Source organism: Corylus avellana, chromosome ca7 (assembly GCF_901000735.1).
Source record: "Corylus avellana chromosome ca7, CavTom2PMs-1.0".
Taxonomy (NCBI): Eukaryota; Viridiplantae; Streptophyta; class Magnoliopsida; order Fagales; family Betulaceae; genus Corylus; species Corylus avellana.
Genome location: NC_081547.1, coordinates 27400510 through 27414638, shown reverse-complemented (window position 1 = coordinate 27414638; position 14129 = coordinate 27400510). Strand labels below are relative to the sequence as shown.

General features: G+C 35.7%; 3 protein-coding genes and 1 non-coding gene across 4 annotated transcripts; 2 read left to right on the top strand and 2 right to left on the bottom strand.

Moving 5' to 3' along the window:
• Positions 1 to 1748: 1748 nt before the first annotated feature.
• On the bottom strand, positions 1749 to 1821 carry TRNAK-CUU (transfer RNA lysine (anticodon CUU)). The gene has a single exon. It is a non-coding gene; the product is annotated as a tRNA-Lys (tRNA).
• Positions 1822 to 2557: 736 nt separating this feature from the next.
• On the top strand, positions 2558 to 6658 carry LOC132188638 (uncharacterized). Its single transcript, XM_059603153.1, has 10 exons — positions 2558 to 2732; positions 2829 to 2877; positions 3679 to 3785; positions 3956 to 4001; positions 4827 to 4961; positions 5091 to 5180; positions 5312 to 5443; positions 5549 to 5632; positions 5784 to 5848; positions 6154 to 6658. The coding sequence occupies exons 1-10, from the start codon at positions 2620 to 2622 to the stop codon at positions 6338 to 6340; spliced, it is 1008 nt and encodes a 335-aa protein (XP_059459136.1). The 5' UTR covers positions 2558 to 2619; the 3' UTR covers positions 6341 to 6658.
• A 1683-nt stretch (positions 6659 to 8341) lies between these two features.
• LOC132188639 (uncharacterized) lies at positions 8342 to 9896 on the top strand. Its single transcript, XM_059603154.1, has 4 exons — positions 8342 to 8652; positions 8748 to 8870; positions 9025 to 9186; positions 9300 to 9896. The coding sequence occupies exons 1-4, from the start codon at positions 8546 to 8548 to the stop codon at positions 9688 to 9690; spliced, it is 783 nt and encodes a 260-aa protein (XP_059459137.1). The 5' UTR covers positions 8342 to 8545; the 3' UTR covers positions 9691 to 9896.
• Positions 9897 to 10014: 118 nt separating this feature from the next.
• LOC132188637 (actin) lies at positions 10015 to 13377 on the bottom strand. Its single transcript, XM_059603152.1, has 5 exons — positions 13123 to 13377; positions 11894 to 11963; positions 11335 to 11728; positions 10338 to 10951; positions 10015 to 10246 (listed from the first exon to the last, which is right to left on the bottom strand). The coding sequence occupies exons 2-5, from the start codon at positions 11951 to 11953 to the stop codon at positions 10181 to 10183; spliced, it is 1134 nt and encodes a 377-aa protein (XP_059459135.1). The 5' UTR covers positions 11954 to 11963; positions 13123 to 13377; the 3' UTR covers positions 10015 to 10180.
• Positions 13378 to 14129: the final 752 nt, after the last annotated feature.

The window sequence follows — 14129 nt, the reverse complement described above, 5'->3', positions numbered from 1 at the left end:
ATACATATTTCATTCACACGAGTTCACATTGTGTGTTTTAAATGGCTTTTCATGTCAATCATTTCAGAAAGTAAAAAAAAAAAAGTCACCTAAGAGTACATGCAACATTAGTAGTGTGAAGAGTAATATTACTTCAATTTAATTATTTAATTAGTAGTTGACATAACAAGTATTACTTGAATTACCACATCAATTTATAAAAAAAATGTAATAAAAGCTGTATTAAGTGACAATACTCTTTCAAATGAGGCATGTCCTCTGCAATGTTTCAAAGTATCATGACAGTACTATGTTAGCACAAGATGGATAATCAAACGTTGGTACCATAATGGGAACTGAAAGCTGATAATAGCATTACTAAAGTGAAAGTGACACATGAAATATCTGTTGCAAACAGCTCTTCAATTACTGCAGAAAATACAATAAAAGTTAATAATATGAGCCTTAAAGAACCAAACTACTTCATGACATCCCACCTTAATGGTATTTCCTGACTCCCTGGCAAGTTGGTGTGACACAACTGATTCAAGGGTCCAGTAGAAAAAGAGAACATGAGAACCACTTTTGTTGCTCTTCAGTACTCCTGATGAAGGCCAATTTTCAAGCAGGTCCTCCTTAATAATAATAATAATAATAATAAAAAAGTGACTTTGAAGTTTGAGATTTCAATATCTTAGGAAGACAATTTTGATTGTGTTGGAAAACTTATTCAAAAGACTATAAAGTATTATTTCATCAAGATTTTCAAATTACAACATTTAAGCCAGCCTTGATCGAAACCGTCGATGCCCGGTTGAATGCAATTCAAACTTTCATTTTTTTTAGTGAGATTTTGACTTGTTTTTACATATAAACTCATTTAGAACGGGCTTATCTGCGGTTTATGATGGTTTATATGATTTTTTTTTTTTTTTGTTGCCACAATTCCTTCATTTATTCTTGGTTTTAGGAAGAATTGTGAATCTAGTAGTACTGTTGTGTCTGTGATCCATTACACCTAGGATGCATGAAGTTCCAACAACAATCGAGCCTTGATTGAAACAATCGATATCTTGTTGAACGGGGATTTCATCGCAAGCTAGGTAGAATGAGACTTTTATCCGTTTAAACGTAATCCGAAAATTTTGTTTTGTTTTATTTTTTTAGTAGGATTTTGACTTTTTTTATTATTATTATTATTATTATTTTGTATCAATTCCTTGATTTGTTCTTGGTTAATTTTGAGAAGAACTGTAAATCTAGTATTGTTGTTTTTATGATCCACTGCATCTATGCTGCATGAAGTCCCAACTACAATCTTTATCCAGTGATCATTCTTAATCTAAAACTAGCACGGTCTTCTCCTTAAAGAAACTTGTTATGGTAATTGTAGCATCAGGCTATTGAGAAATTCTGGTGATTTGGGTATATGTTGCCGTGCATCCTTGCTTAAAGCATTCAACTCAATGTTATGATCTTCTGATTGGAACATAATTGTACTCAGAAACTTCTAGGGTTTTAGGAACAAATCCATCAGAAACAGACCTTTGTAGTTTTATACTGCCAATTAGCCAATATATATGTGCTGCAAGAAAATGTTGAAGGCTTTGATAATCAAATCATTAGAAGAATCCCTCTAAATCTCTGTAATCAAACTACCGATACGTGCTTAAAAAAAAAAAAAAAAAAAAAAGCTATTGATATATGCTTCATTTTTTTTTTCAGTAAAACGTTGTAGACTAAAACACATTTAATCTACCATTTCAGGACGCCCACCGTGGGGCTCGAACCCACGACCACAAGGTTAAGAGCCTTGCGCTCTACCAACTGAGCTAGACGGGCTTATGGCTCTTGTTGTTTGATTAACAATATAATGGATATTGTATATTGTTTGAGTATAACTTATAACTATTCCATCCTATTCATTATGAATCTTTTAAGTAGAGCTAACAATTTGCAAACTTAATACAAAATTGATATGCTAACATTTGATATAATCGGGTTTGTGTCACTATTGAGTTGAATTGATTGAACAGTCAATATCGAGTCAACTTGCTTAACCATGGATGAGTTGTTTAACCAATTGGCCTAATATGAACTATTTATTAAATGAGTTGGATCAACCCAACATGATTTGTGTATTAAATGGGCCGAGTTGATCGCCCCGTCATATCGTATTAGGATTAATTATTAACAAATTAACAACTAAAGTAAATCGACACAACTGGATTAAGGGTATGTTTGAGATTGCAATTTTATATATAAAAAAAAGTAAGATTTTAAATTAAATTGCAAAAAAATAAATTATTTGGGATTGCGTTTTTTTTTTAATTGTTGTTTGAAAAAGCATAAAATATGTGTTTTCAAATCGGAAGGTAATGAGGTGCTTTTTTAAAAACGTATAATTTTAAAGACTGAATTGCAATTTTAAAAGTCAAAATCAAACATCCATTTGGCTAAATGGTTAAGGGTTGCGAAATGGTTAACTGCGTTTTTTAAAAGTTGGGCGTTTAGCATTTGCGTTTTTAAAATAGTTTTTAAAAATCAAGTTTACTCCGAACCACATTAACTAACCAAAATTGTCAAACCTGCTTATTTACTAGACGCTGACCAATACGCACAGAAACTCCGCAAGCGAAAATGGGGTTTCTGTGGACGGTGGTGGAGCTCTTGCTCGCCCTCATTCTGATCGCACTCTTTGGCTTAGTTTCTGCGATCATCTTCGAAGCTTCTCGAAGAAGGCACAACCACGCGTACGTTCGAATCCCCACATCAAATTTCTCAAAATCTCTTCCTTTCCAATAAAATGCTTAATTTGTTGTTTGATATTTGATTTAATCCTTTGATAGGCACGTCGAAGCTCCCGCGATATTTGAGGACCCTAATTCGTTAAAACAGGTAAATCTACATTGCACTTGCACGTACATACATAGAAATACATACATTTTTAACTTCGATTAGGATTTTTAGGAGTATTAGGGATTTGAAATTCCTGAGATTTAGTTTCCTGTTACTCTGTGGTATTGAAATTCGTTCTTGTTTTGTGAAGAAATTATCTGAAGCAATCAATTTTGATCTTTGTTGAGGACTTACAAATGGGTGAAGTTAATGAAATGTGTAGCTGTTCTAGGAAGAATTATGAATTCAATTCAGTGTAAAAGCAATTTTAAGATGCACAAGTTCCAAACACAATGGACACAATGGAAACTAAAATGTAGCAATTCAAATGCATAGCATACGCCAAATGGGCAAACTGAAATGTAGTTCTCTAACTGAATAGCAAGGTCAGCTCGGTTCTATCAAAGAATCTATGTCACCATTTTCATGCCCTAGTTAAATCGAACCATTTTATTATTCTCTTTTTGTCATTGAGGTAAAAGGTCCTGGGTGATGCATTCTATGGAAAGAGAAGCTATCCCCTCAGAGAAGATTAGATGATAAAACCCTAGCACAATCTGCTTAATATATATATATAAAGGTTTAGAAGAATTATAAACTTCTGATGTCAAGTCGACATTGTTGTTGAGTCTGAGAAGAGTATATAGTGTCTGAGCAAAATATGGACTTAAAAAGTGTCTGCAAAGACTTATAATAATTCTCTTGGTAGCATTATTTTGATAAATTTATTCCCTTTACAATGTTGTGTTTGTAGTGGTTTTGGTATGATTTTAATGTTTCTAGAATGATTTTATTTTTTAGGTTCCATGCCCACATATTTCTGATCCAGCGGAGAAGTATATATCCTTAATAATCCCTGCATTCAATGAAGAGCATAGACTTCCTGGAGCTCTCGAGGAAACTATGAAGTAAGTTCGAGTATAATTGATTGCACTCTACTTTTCTTTTTGAACAAGCTATGTGTTTTTGGTGTTTGTTTGTAGTTAAGCATGACAACCACCCCTACTACCATAGTGATTTATGTTGACAGCTACTGCTAAGGGAGTTTCTTAGTGATACTTATGTCTTTACTTTGTAGTTATCTTCAACAACGTGCAGCAAAGGATAAGTCATTTTCTTATGAGGTATCATTTCTCTCCTTTCAGTTTCGGGATCATCTCAGTTGGTTATGATGGCCATGAGGGATGATTGTATCATTGATTGCAACCCTCAGACTGTATCCATTGTCATATTCATGTTCTATTAATGACATTCAAATTGGGATGCCTATCTTTCTAGCGCTTTGCCTTAACAATATAATGGATATTAATTGTGAGGGCTCCTCCATACAAGCAGATGGTAGATTAGTTTTCCCATTTGGGCTCAGTAATATTTTCAAAAAATGGGATCTTGTGCTTGATCATTTTTGTGGATCTAGTATGTAAAGCTCTTTTGAAGTTACCCCCCACCCCACAAGAAGAAGAAAAAAAAAAGGCATTCAAACCATTCTCAGTACATAGTAAATAATCTTCCTTAGCATGTTTAATTGAGTAAACCATTGCCCCTAATATTTGAACTCTCACTTCATGAATATTACCTTCAATCACCCCGCCCTCCTTGCTTGTGCCATTGTTCATTAGAGGCATCTACATTTACTTGCTGCTTTCCCTTGCGCTGTTTGGTTTTTGTCTTGTTCTTAGTTGCCAGGTACTGCCTTCTGTGTGCTTATGTTGGCATTGCCTTGGGAGGAGAATCCAAAATGTGGTCTTTAGTCCTGCCTTTTAATTTTCACCAGCTTTCATTTTTAAAAGAATGCTGCTTTTCTTCTAGTAATTTCTAAGCCAGTTCATTATTTTAATTTATACGTGTTTCTATATCCTTCAAAAAAATTATGCAATGTGTTTTGCTAGCTTGAGTTTTTACTTCCATTTTCTGCTACTCTACATTTCAAATGGATGAATTTTTAACAGGTGGTGATTGTTGATGATGGAAGTACTGATGGGACAAAAAGAGTAGCTTTTGACTTTGTAAGGAAATACACTGTAGACAATGTGAGAGTTATCCTTCTTGGTACAAATCATGGAAAGGGAGAAGCTATCAGAAAAGTGAGTCTAATTCGAACCATCTCTTGTGAACATGTTCTGATGTTGTTGGATGTTCCATTTTTTTTTATCCCCTTTGTATGACGACAATTGATTGAAGCTCTTTACCTCTGTGAAAGCATTGTAAAACAGGGCATGCTTCATTCACGTGGTGAATTACTTCTAATGCTGGATGCTGATGGAGCAACTAAGGTTAATGACCTAGAGAAACTTGAAAGTCAGGTTTGTATCATCGTCATTTTATAATAGAGAAACTTTTTTTTTTTTTTTTTTGGGATAAGATTTTATACTAGAGAAACTTGAAAATCAGGTTTGTAAAATCCCTGATTTTATACTTTTCTTATGCCCACCAGATCCATGCTTTTGCCAGAAAGGAATCTCAGCCTGGAGATTCAGCAGCTAGCAATTCGAGTTTTAGGATATCTGATATTCCAATGGCTGCATTTGGTTCTCGTGCTCATCTTGAGGAGAAAGCTCTGGCTACAGTTCAGTCTTCTAATGCTGCCCATTTTATATGCTTTATACTTCGTTTCTTTGGCAATTTTGTTTCATATTCTACTTTGTTGAATCATTTCGCTTATATGCCCCAGAGGAAATGGTACCGCAACTTTTTGATGAAGGGTTTCCATCTTGTGGTCCTCTTGACTGCGGGTTCTGGAATTCGTGACACACAGGTAATTCTGCCTCATTTTTTGGTAATATTAATTGACCTCCAGTTGGTACAAGTTTAGAAGTCCAGGACTTCATTTATGCTTACCCATGAAGCTCTATCTTGGGAAATTACACTTCAATTTTTATCCTGATGTTGACTCATCACTGCATCAGTGTGGTTTCAAGATGTTTACTAGGGCTGCTGCAAGGAAGCTTTTCAAAAACATCCGTTTAAAGAGGTAACTGGATTGATATGCAACTTTCTTAGAGGCATTTTGCAATGAGATCATGCAGATGCTTGCTCTTCTTATTGAATAGAATAGAGGATTCTTTTACCCTTTCATGCTATCCTTTCATTGTCGAATTTGTAGAAATGTAAGAGGGACTCATGGCTGGGTAATCTTTCTATATTCTTATTTTTCATTAGTCAATTGACTCAATTTGGTTGGTCCCCCTTCCCTTTCTGGAAATGACTTGTGATGGCTGTTCTTTTTATGTGTAGAACCTGTTGAGGGAACTGACTTGCATTATGGACTCTCTGCAGGTGGTGTTTTGATGTTGAGTTAGTGTTTCTATGCAAGTGGTTTGACATCAAAATGCTCGAGATATCTGTCAACTGGTCTGAAATTCCTGGATCCAAGGTGAATCCACTGAGCATACCAAATATACTTTGGGAGCTTGCCCTTATGTCTGTGGGATATCGAACCCGAATGTGGACAGTTTCTACTTGAGTATTGGAGTTCATGTGGAAGGGCATTGTGCTCTCGACCTAGTGCAATACCACAGAAAGAAAAGCGACACACCTGATTAGGCATTAGGGTATACACTTCTTTTCTTTCACGAGCATTTCCATTAAGAAAATTTTGCAATTTTTGGAGCTTGTTTATGCAAGCCATGATCTTTACCTTAGGGTTTCAGCATGTAAAATTATTTGGGGGTACTTCTTTTTTCTTTTTTGTTTTCTCCCCCTTCTCTCTTTGTGGGTACATTTTTTTCTGACAAAATTCAGATTCTGACATGATCTTCACAAGAAATAAGTGCTTGAATTATGTAGGATATTTACCAAAAAAATGGAGGACATGTTGGATATTGCTTCACTGCAATAATCGTTAATGCTAGTGACTGGGATAGAGAATACATGATATGCACAAAGGCTTGAACCTGTGATCCAACTGATAACCACACAAACTACCTAGTACCGACTGGCTTCAAGCTATGATTTAGTCCAAGTACACTAGTTGTCTCCTTGTACTTGACAATGCAAACTAATCAACTAAGAAAGTACAAGTGCAAAATATATTAGTATATATTTGTATCAAACCAAAGTTTTAATGTGTTCACTGATAAACATATAATTTCACAACTAATAGTGATTAATTGCTAATTTAACAGTCAATAAAATATGACCATCAAATATTAACAAACACTTAATTTTGACCATTATATTAAATTATTATTAATGGTTATTTAATTATAACTATTAGACCGTAGTTATTAGTAACGATCACTTAATTTCAACCATTTGTTCAAATTTAATTTGATCTTATAGTTGACTTTGTTGACGGTCTAGTAAATCCAACCGTTAGATTTACCTTAGAAGCATCTTATGTTGAATTATGAAAGACTTTTCGCTAGAAAGATTTGTTACCGTTTGGGTGGAAATTTGATGGAGGACAAAGAGAAATGAAAATGTCAGAGAGAATAAAATGTATGAATATTCTAACCCTCACATTCTAGTAGAAAGATTTGTTACTGTTTGGGTGGAAATTTGATGGAGGACAAAGAGAAACGAAAATGTCAGAGAGAATTACATGTATGAATATTCTTACCCTCACATTCTATTTATAGAATGCAATGCAACTCTTAGCCAAGAGTTGCATTGTTTCTCTTTTCATATAACTTATCACATTCATGGAAATGATTTGGTACGAGGATGACCATGTTTGTTATGGTATGATCACCCATACATCATCATCCTACGATCCAAATCAAATCACTAAATCATATGATCATAATTCTTATTCATGATTTGATCGCTCAAAGCTCCGATGATTCGTGCCAAGTGTGACTCTCTTCATTTAAGGCATTTTAAAACCTTCAATTTAAAACATTCCAAAACCATAAAGTATTTATCTACACAAACAAGCTAATATATTGATTTTGAAAACTCTTTTACACTATTATTAGGCATTCTAAATTTCACAGAATAAATAATTCTATAAATCAAACTTGATTGACACTATTACATCAACAAAATGAAATAAAAATATGGTTTCTAGCATGACTCTTCACAAAAATTTAATTAGGTTAAGAGAATGGACCCCACAACTCTCATCTCTTATTTGTCATAAAAATCCGGACAACTTAATAACAAAAAATCTCAATATTTCAACAGAGGATTTGAATCATTTGATTCAACTCTTTAAATGTCACAAGTTACCTCCATGTTAAGAAATTGTACAAATTGTGAATGTAAAGTAGGTAGATAACAACCATGCCTAACCTATTCTTTCTAGACAGAAGACTTGGGATTACATCATGATGGAGCCGCCTTTTTTGGTAAGAATTGCAATATTTTGGCTGCAACTAGTTTTTGAAGCCATTCCTTCATTAATTGGAAATAGGATATATATATATATATATATATATATATATATAAGGGGCTAACCAAACTTCACTTGGAAATTTCCATGTCAATGGCCACCATCTTTTCATATAATTCCAACTGAAAGTGGAAACACGTATTCTTCCTCTCATTACATAAGCAAATCCACCTTTATGGAACAGTTGGGGTTTATTGCAGTAAACAATGGAGTGGTTGCATTTCTTACGTACGTTGATAAGGCTTCCTAAAGAATCTGTGTCATGAGTTTTTTTATCACCTTTTCCCTTAACTCAGAGGCCTGTTGAAGTTTTTCCATTGAAAAAAAAGCAACATGGGCAGTGATTTTTTCCATGGATTCAAGAGGCAAGCTTCCTTGTTCTTGACAGAGAAGATAAAAACTGCCCGATTGGCGCTGACGGATGTCACTCCTGCAGAGCTGTAAGTCACTTTTTACTCTTGAAAAAGTTCATATATATATATATGGGAGTTTTGGATTTGTTTCTGATATGGGTTCTTGTGGGTGGGATTCATAGAATGACAGAAGAAGCCACAAATGGACATGCATGGCCACAGGACACACGTACCATGGGAGTAATTTCTCGGGCTGCCTTTGAAGTCGATGATTATTGGAGAATTGTGGAGATTCTACACAAGAGGTCTCTAAGTTTCTTCTTGTTCGATTTGATTGGCGCTTTTTTTTTTTGTTTTGGTTAAATCGTCACTTATTTCAAAATATTAAGCTGGTAAAAAATGATTAATTTAATAATCTGTCAATATTTTTTCTTCTCTTTTTTTTGGTTGCAAATTCAGGTTGTTGAAATTTGATAGAAAGAATTGGCGGGTTTCTTACAATGCTCTAGTTCTATTGGAACATCTTCTAACCCATGGACCACGTAGAGTTGCGGAGGAGTTTCAGTGCGATAAACAAGTTATCAAGGAGATTGGAAGATTTCAGTATATCGACGAGAGAGGGTTGGCAACTTGGCATGCATCATATAAAGATCTCTCTATTCATTTCCTTTCACTATCATCATCGTCCAATCAACCCCTGTTTCAATAAGCTTTCCCTCTGTTTAAATGTGCAGTTTCAACTGGGGCTCGAGTGTCACCAACTCATCTGAGAGGGTGTTGAAGCTTCTGGAAAGTGAGCCATTTCTCAAGGAAGAGAGGGCTAGAACTCGAAAGCTAACACATGGGATTGAAGGGTTTGGGAGCTTCGGCCTCCGGTTCTCTTCAACAGATGCAGCCTTGAAAAACTCGTCTCTCAAAATATATGGGAAATGTAATTCTCACTGTAACGAAAATTCCTCCATCAAGGAAGGGACTAGAAGAGCACAAGAAACTCATCGGTATATCAACTCAGTGCTGAAAGAGCCGGAAAATGATTCAGGCTCCCGGCAAGGATACGCCGGAGATCAAGATCATCCATTTTGTGACGATGCAAATCAGTCTATAGCATCGCTGCTATCAGACTAGCTTTAAGTGTCCTCTTTTTTTCTAACAGTTAACATCCTCAGTTTTTAGTTTTTACTGTTACACAGCAGCTCTTTTATAAGACGTTTTTTTTTTTTTTTTTTTAATGTAGCTCTTTTATAAGATGTTAACTGATACCTATTCTTAAAGCGTGTAATTCTCTTGTGCATTAGATCTCGATGTATTTTGCATTTGGCCAGTGGAAAAAGGATGAGCCAACTATCATATCTAAGAGAGGATCCTAAATAGCAGTAATAAACATATATAATATTTCAAAAATACTCCCTCAGAGTATACCAAAAAAAAAAAAAAAAATCGGAAAATATATAATAAATGAAAGAAATGGACGAATTTTCAAATCAACTCCCCCGCCTTCTCAAAAACTCACCACTCCCACATGAGAATTACATCAAAGGATAACAAAGCTGGATCGAAAGGGTTGCAAGCTGCACTTCTTCCTGTTTGTTTCTTCAAAAATCCTGTTCTTGAACGTTTAGAAGCATTTCCTATGCACAATCGATGGCCCGGACTCATCGTACTCGGCCTTGGCGATCCACATCTGCACTCGAGAAATAAGCAAAATCCTTTCATCAGTAATCATAGAAAAGCAACTGATCATGTTAAAATGCACGTATGAAATGAAAGCATACCTGCTGGAAGGTGCTAAGTGATGCCAAAATGGATCCTCCAATCCAGACACTGTACTTCCTCTCAGGCGGAGCCACCACCTTGATCTTCATACTGCTTGGGGCTAGTGCAGAGATTTCCTTGCTCATTCTATCAGCAATGCCCGGGAACATTGTTGAACCACCTGAGAGGACAATGTTACCGTACAGGTCCTTCCTGATATCAACATCACACTTCATGATGGAGTTATATGTGGTCTCATGAATGCCTGCTGCTTCCATTCCAATCATGGATGGTTGGAACAGAACCTCGGGGCATCGGAAACGCTCAGCACCGATAGTGATAACCTGCCCATCAGGCAGCTCATAGCTCTTCTCAACCGAAGAGCTGGTCCTGGAAGTCTCCAGCTCCTGCTCGTAATCAAGGGCAATATAAGCAAGCTTTTCCTTCATGTCCCTCACAATTTCACGCTCGGCTGTGGTGGTAAAAGAATAGCCACGCTCGGTGAGAATTTTCATTAAATGATCTGTGAGGTCACGGCCAGCCAGGTCAAGACGAAGGATGGCATGTGGGAGGGCATACCCCTCGTATATGGGGACTGTATGACTGACACCATCACCAGAGTCCAGCACAATACCTGCAAGGCAAGGGCAACAATCCATCAACAACAACGGGAAGAGAGATGCATCATATTAATGTTCCGACTCCTGAAACTGCCTTTAGAGGGTAGGGTCAAACTAACTATTAGTTTCAGAAAAAAAAATGGTCAAGGGCCTAAGTTACACCAATTGATCCCTAACAGGTGAGACAACATCCTCAAAATTTAGGCTACATGCATACTGTATTGTAACAACAAACCATGTAAGAATGACAATAATTTTAGACTTTTTATATGTTAAGATGAAATAAGACATGCAGAACACATGCAATTTTGGGTATTTAAAGGATGTTGCATCAGTCTCAATGAAGAATTCTATTCTAAACCCTTGCTTAACTAAAATAATTTTTTTGACTACTTACCAGTTGTACGACCACTTGCATACAAGGAAAGAACAGCTTGAATGGCTACATACATAGCAGGAGTGTTAAAGGTCTCAAACATGATTTGGGTCATCTTTTCACGATTGGCTTTAGGGTTGAGAGGAGCCTCAGTTAGGAGAACTGGGTGCTCTTCTGGGGCAACCCGAAGCTCATTGTAGAAGGTGTGATGCCAAATCTTTTCCATGTCATCCCAGTTGCTCACAATACCATGCTCAATTGGGTATTTGAGAGTTAAAATACCACGCTTGGATTGAGCTTCATCACCAACATATGCATCCTTCTGGCCCATCCCAACCATCACACCAGTATGACGAGGACGGCCTACAATGCTAGGGAACACAGCTCGTGGTGCATCATCTCCAGCAAATCCAGCCTAAAATGTAATGTTATAGTAAGTTCTCTCAGATTCGCCGCTCAAAAGAAAGAAGGGGAGAAAAGGCCCGAAAATTGAGCAGTACCTCAACTAAGCAGTGAATAACGGCTTTGCATATTAAAAATCAAACCAAAATTCATACCAAAGAGAGGACTCAATTAATACCTTAACCATTCCTGTCCCATTGTCGCACACGAGTGGCTGAATGTCCTCAGCATCTGCCATCTTCTACAACCTGCTGGATAAACTATGATAAGTCCAAAAAGTGCACAATATTTATCAACCAGAACAAGAATCCAATCAAGGAGTTCCCTTCCTTCCATTTTTTCTACTTATCTTGCATCTATCGGCTAGAACATCACACAGATAAAACAACCCAATTGAGACACAACACAAGAACACGCATGTCCACACACACGCACACAACTTTCTTAGTATTTAGGTAATTTGATTGAGAAAACATTTTCCGTTAGTTCACAAGAGAAGATGCATAAATCAAACCAATTTAACAGAAAGATAGATGCTAAAATATAGTCGTGCTGCAAATGGGTTACCATGGATTGGGCATTGTAGTATGAAAGTCAGCAGGACAATAACAAAGTATTATATAGTTCTCTGTACATCTCTCCACGGCTATCAAATCGACAGGAGGGAAAAGGATGTCACCCAGATAAAAAAAAAAACCCCACAAAAAGCTATCAAAGTAACAGCAATTTCCCATAGATGTAACCCCACCTCATTGCAATCAACAATTGCAAATTTATTTTTTCCAAAGCAACAACAGAATGGATCAAGCACTTCACAATAAAAAGCTAAAGTTAGACACCAACAAAGAAAAAATGCATTCAACCAGACAACAGAAAAAGATTAAATAGATATAGATCTATAAAGGGTACCAAATTTTATTCTTTTCCTTAATTCAGACACAGTTACAATTGTCATGTAAGACAAACCTTATGAGACAGCATTGGTCGTTCCGTGTTCTTTGTTCTTGTTTTCATTTTACTAAACTTTCCTACAATTTTCATTTTATTGTTTTCTCAAAAGCACAAAGATTGAAAACGATTAACACAATGCCAATCCCTTCCTCCGTCCTTCCATTTAGATCCAACACGTTTTCATCTTACAATGTTATAACAGAAAAATAAAAATTTAAGCCCAAAACTAAATCTATCAGGAAAAAAAAAAAAAAAAAGATCATAAATATCCACATTTGTGCATGCAATCGATCACGATGCTAAAAACAGTTAATCAAAACTGAGAGGCAGAGAAAGATAAAAAGAGAGAGAAATGAACTCAAGAAATTCAATGAGAATTTCGAAAATATACGAAAGAGAGGCACGGATCTGAGCGATAACTGAACAGATCGACGAGAAAGAGATAGGGGAATTGACCTTTCGGAATTTGACGGAGAACGAAGGCGGGTGAGCGAGCGAAAGAGAAACAGAGAGAGAGAGAGAGAGACAGAGACAACAGAGACACAGACAGAGGAGGGCGAAATGGGAAAATGGGGAATATAAGAGGCGCGAGATGCGATGTAAACCGTTGGATTTTGGAGGTGGGTACAGTCCGGAATTAATCTGGACCGGAGGTGTGAGAGAGAGAGAACGCGTCCATTGGGCTGGACTGGCTTTCCTCCGCTCCAGAGTATCTAATTATGATTTTGATTTAATGGCTGGTGCCTCCTCTTGCTTCCGATTTCCTAGTTTTCTAGTAGTAATATTTGTTTTTATTTTGACCTTTTTTCTTTTAATTTAAAAATATAATTATTAAAATTAAACAAACATTATTTAATAAATAGAATATTCATCCGGATTCTCTTACATTCGTGTTTAATATTAATTACTATTTATGACTTTTTGTTTTTATTTTTATTTGGATTACTTTCTGTTATTCAATAACGACATCTCTAAGCATAAAATATGAGTTTATGTTTAAAAGAATAAGTTTTAATTGTTCATATTCAATAATAGAAGATGTATTGCTATCAAATAACAAGATGCAAGCCAATTTTTTTTTTTTTTTTTCTTTTTTAAATGTAGAGCTGGAACTGAACCCACCACCCATTAACCAGTAAAATAGATTAATGATTACAAAAAATTAAACCCTTTTCATAACTCATTGTTCTCATTACATACTTCTTTCCCTTCATAGACATTGTTCAATGATTTTGTATTTCTCAAAAAAAAAAAAAAAAAAAAAAAGCCACTAAAGTGATGATATTTGTACCTTTGAGATATGCTTTTTGGGATGCAAAAGAAAAAAATAATGACATCTTTCCTCTGAGTATGGACTGGCATCTGGGAAAAGTTGTAGACTTTTTTCTTTTTTTTTTTTAGAGAGAAAGGGAAATTTTTAAAATAGATTATAATCCAATATAAAATTTGATTTAGCGTAAAGT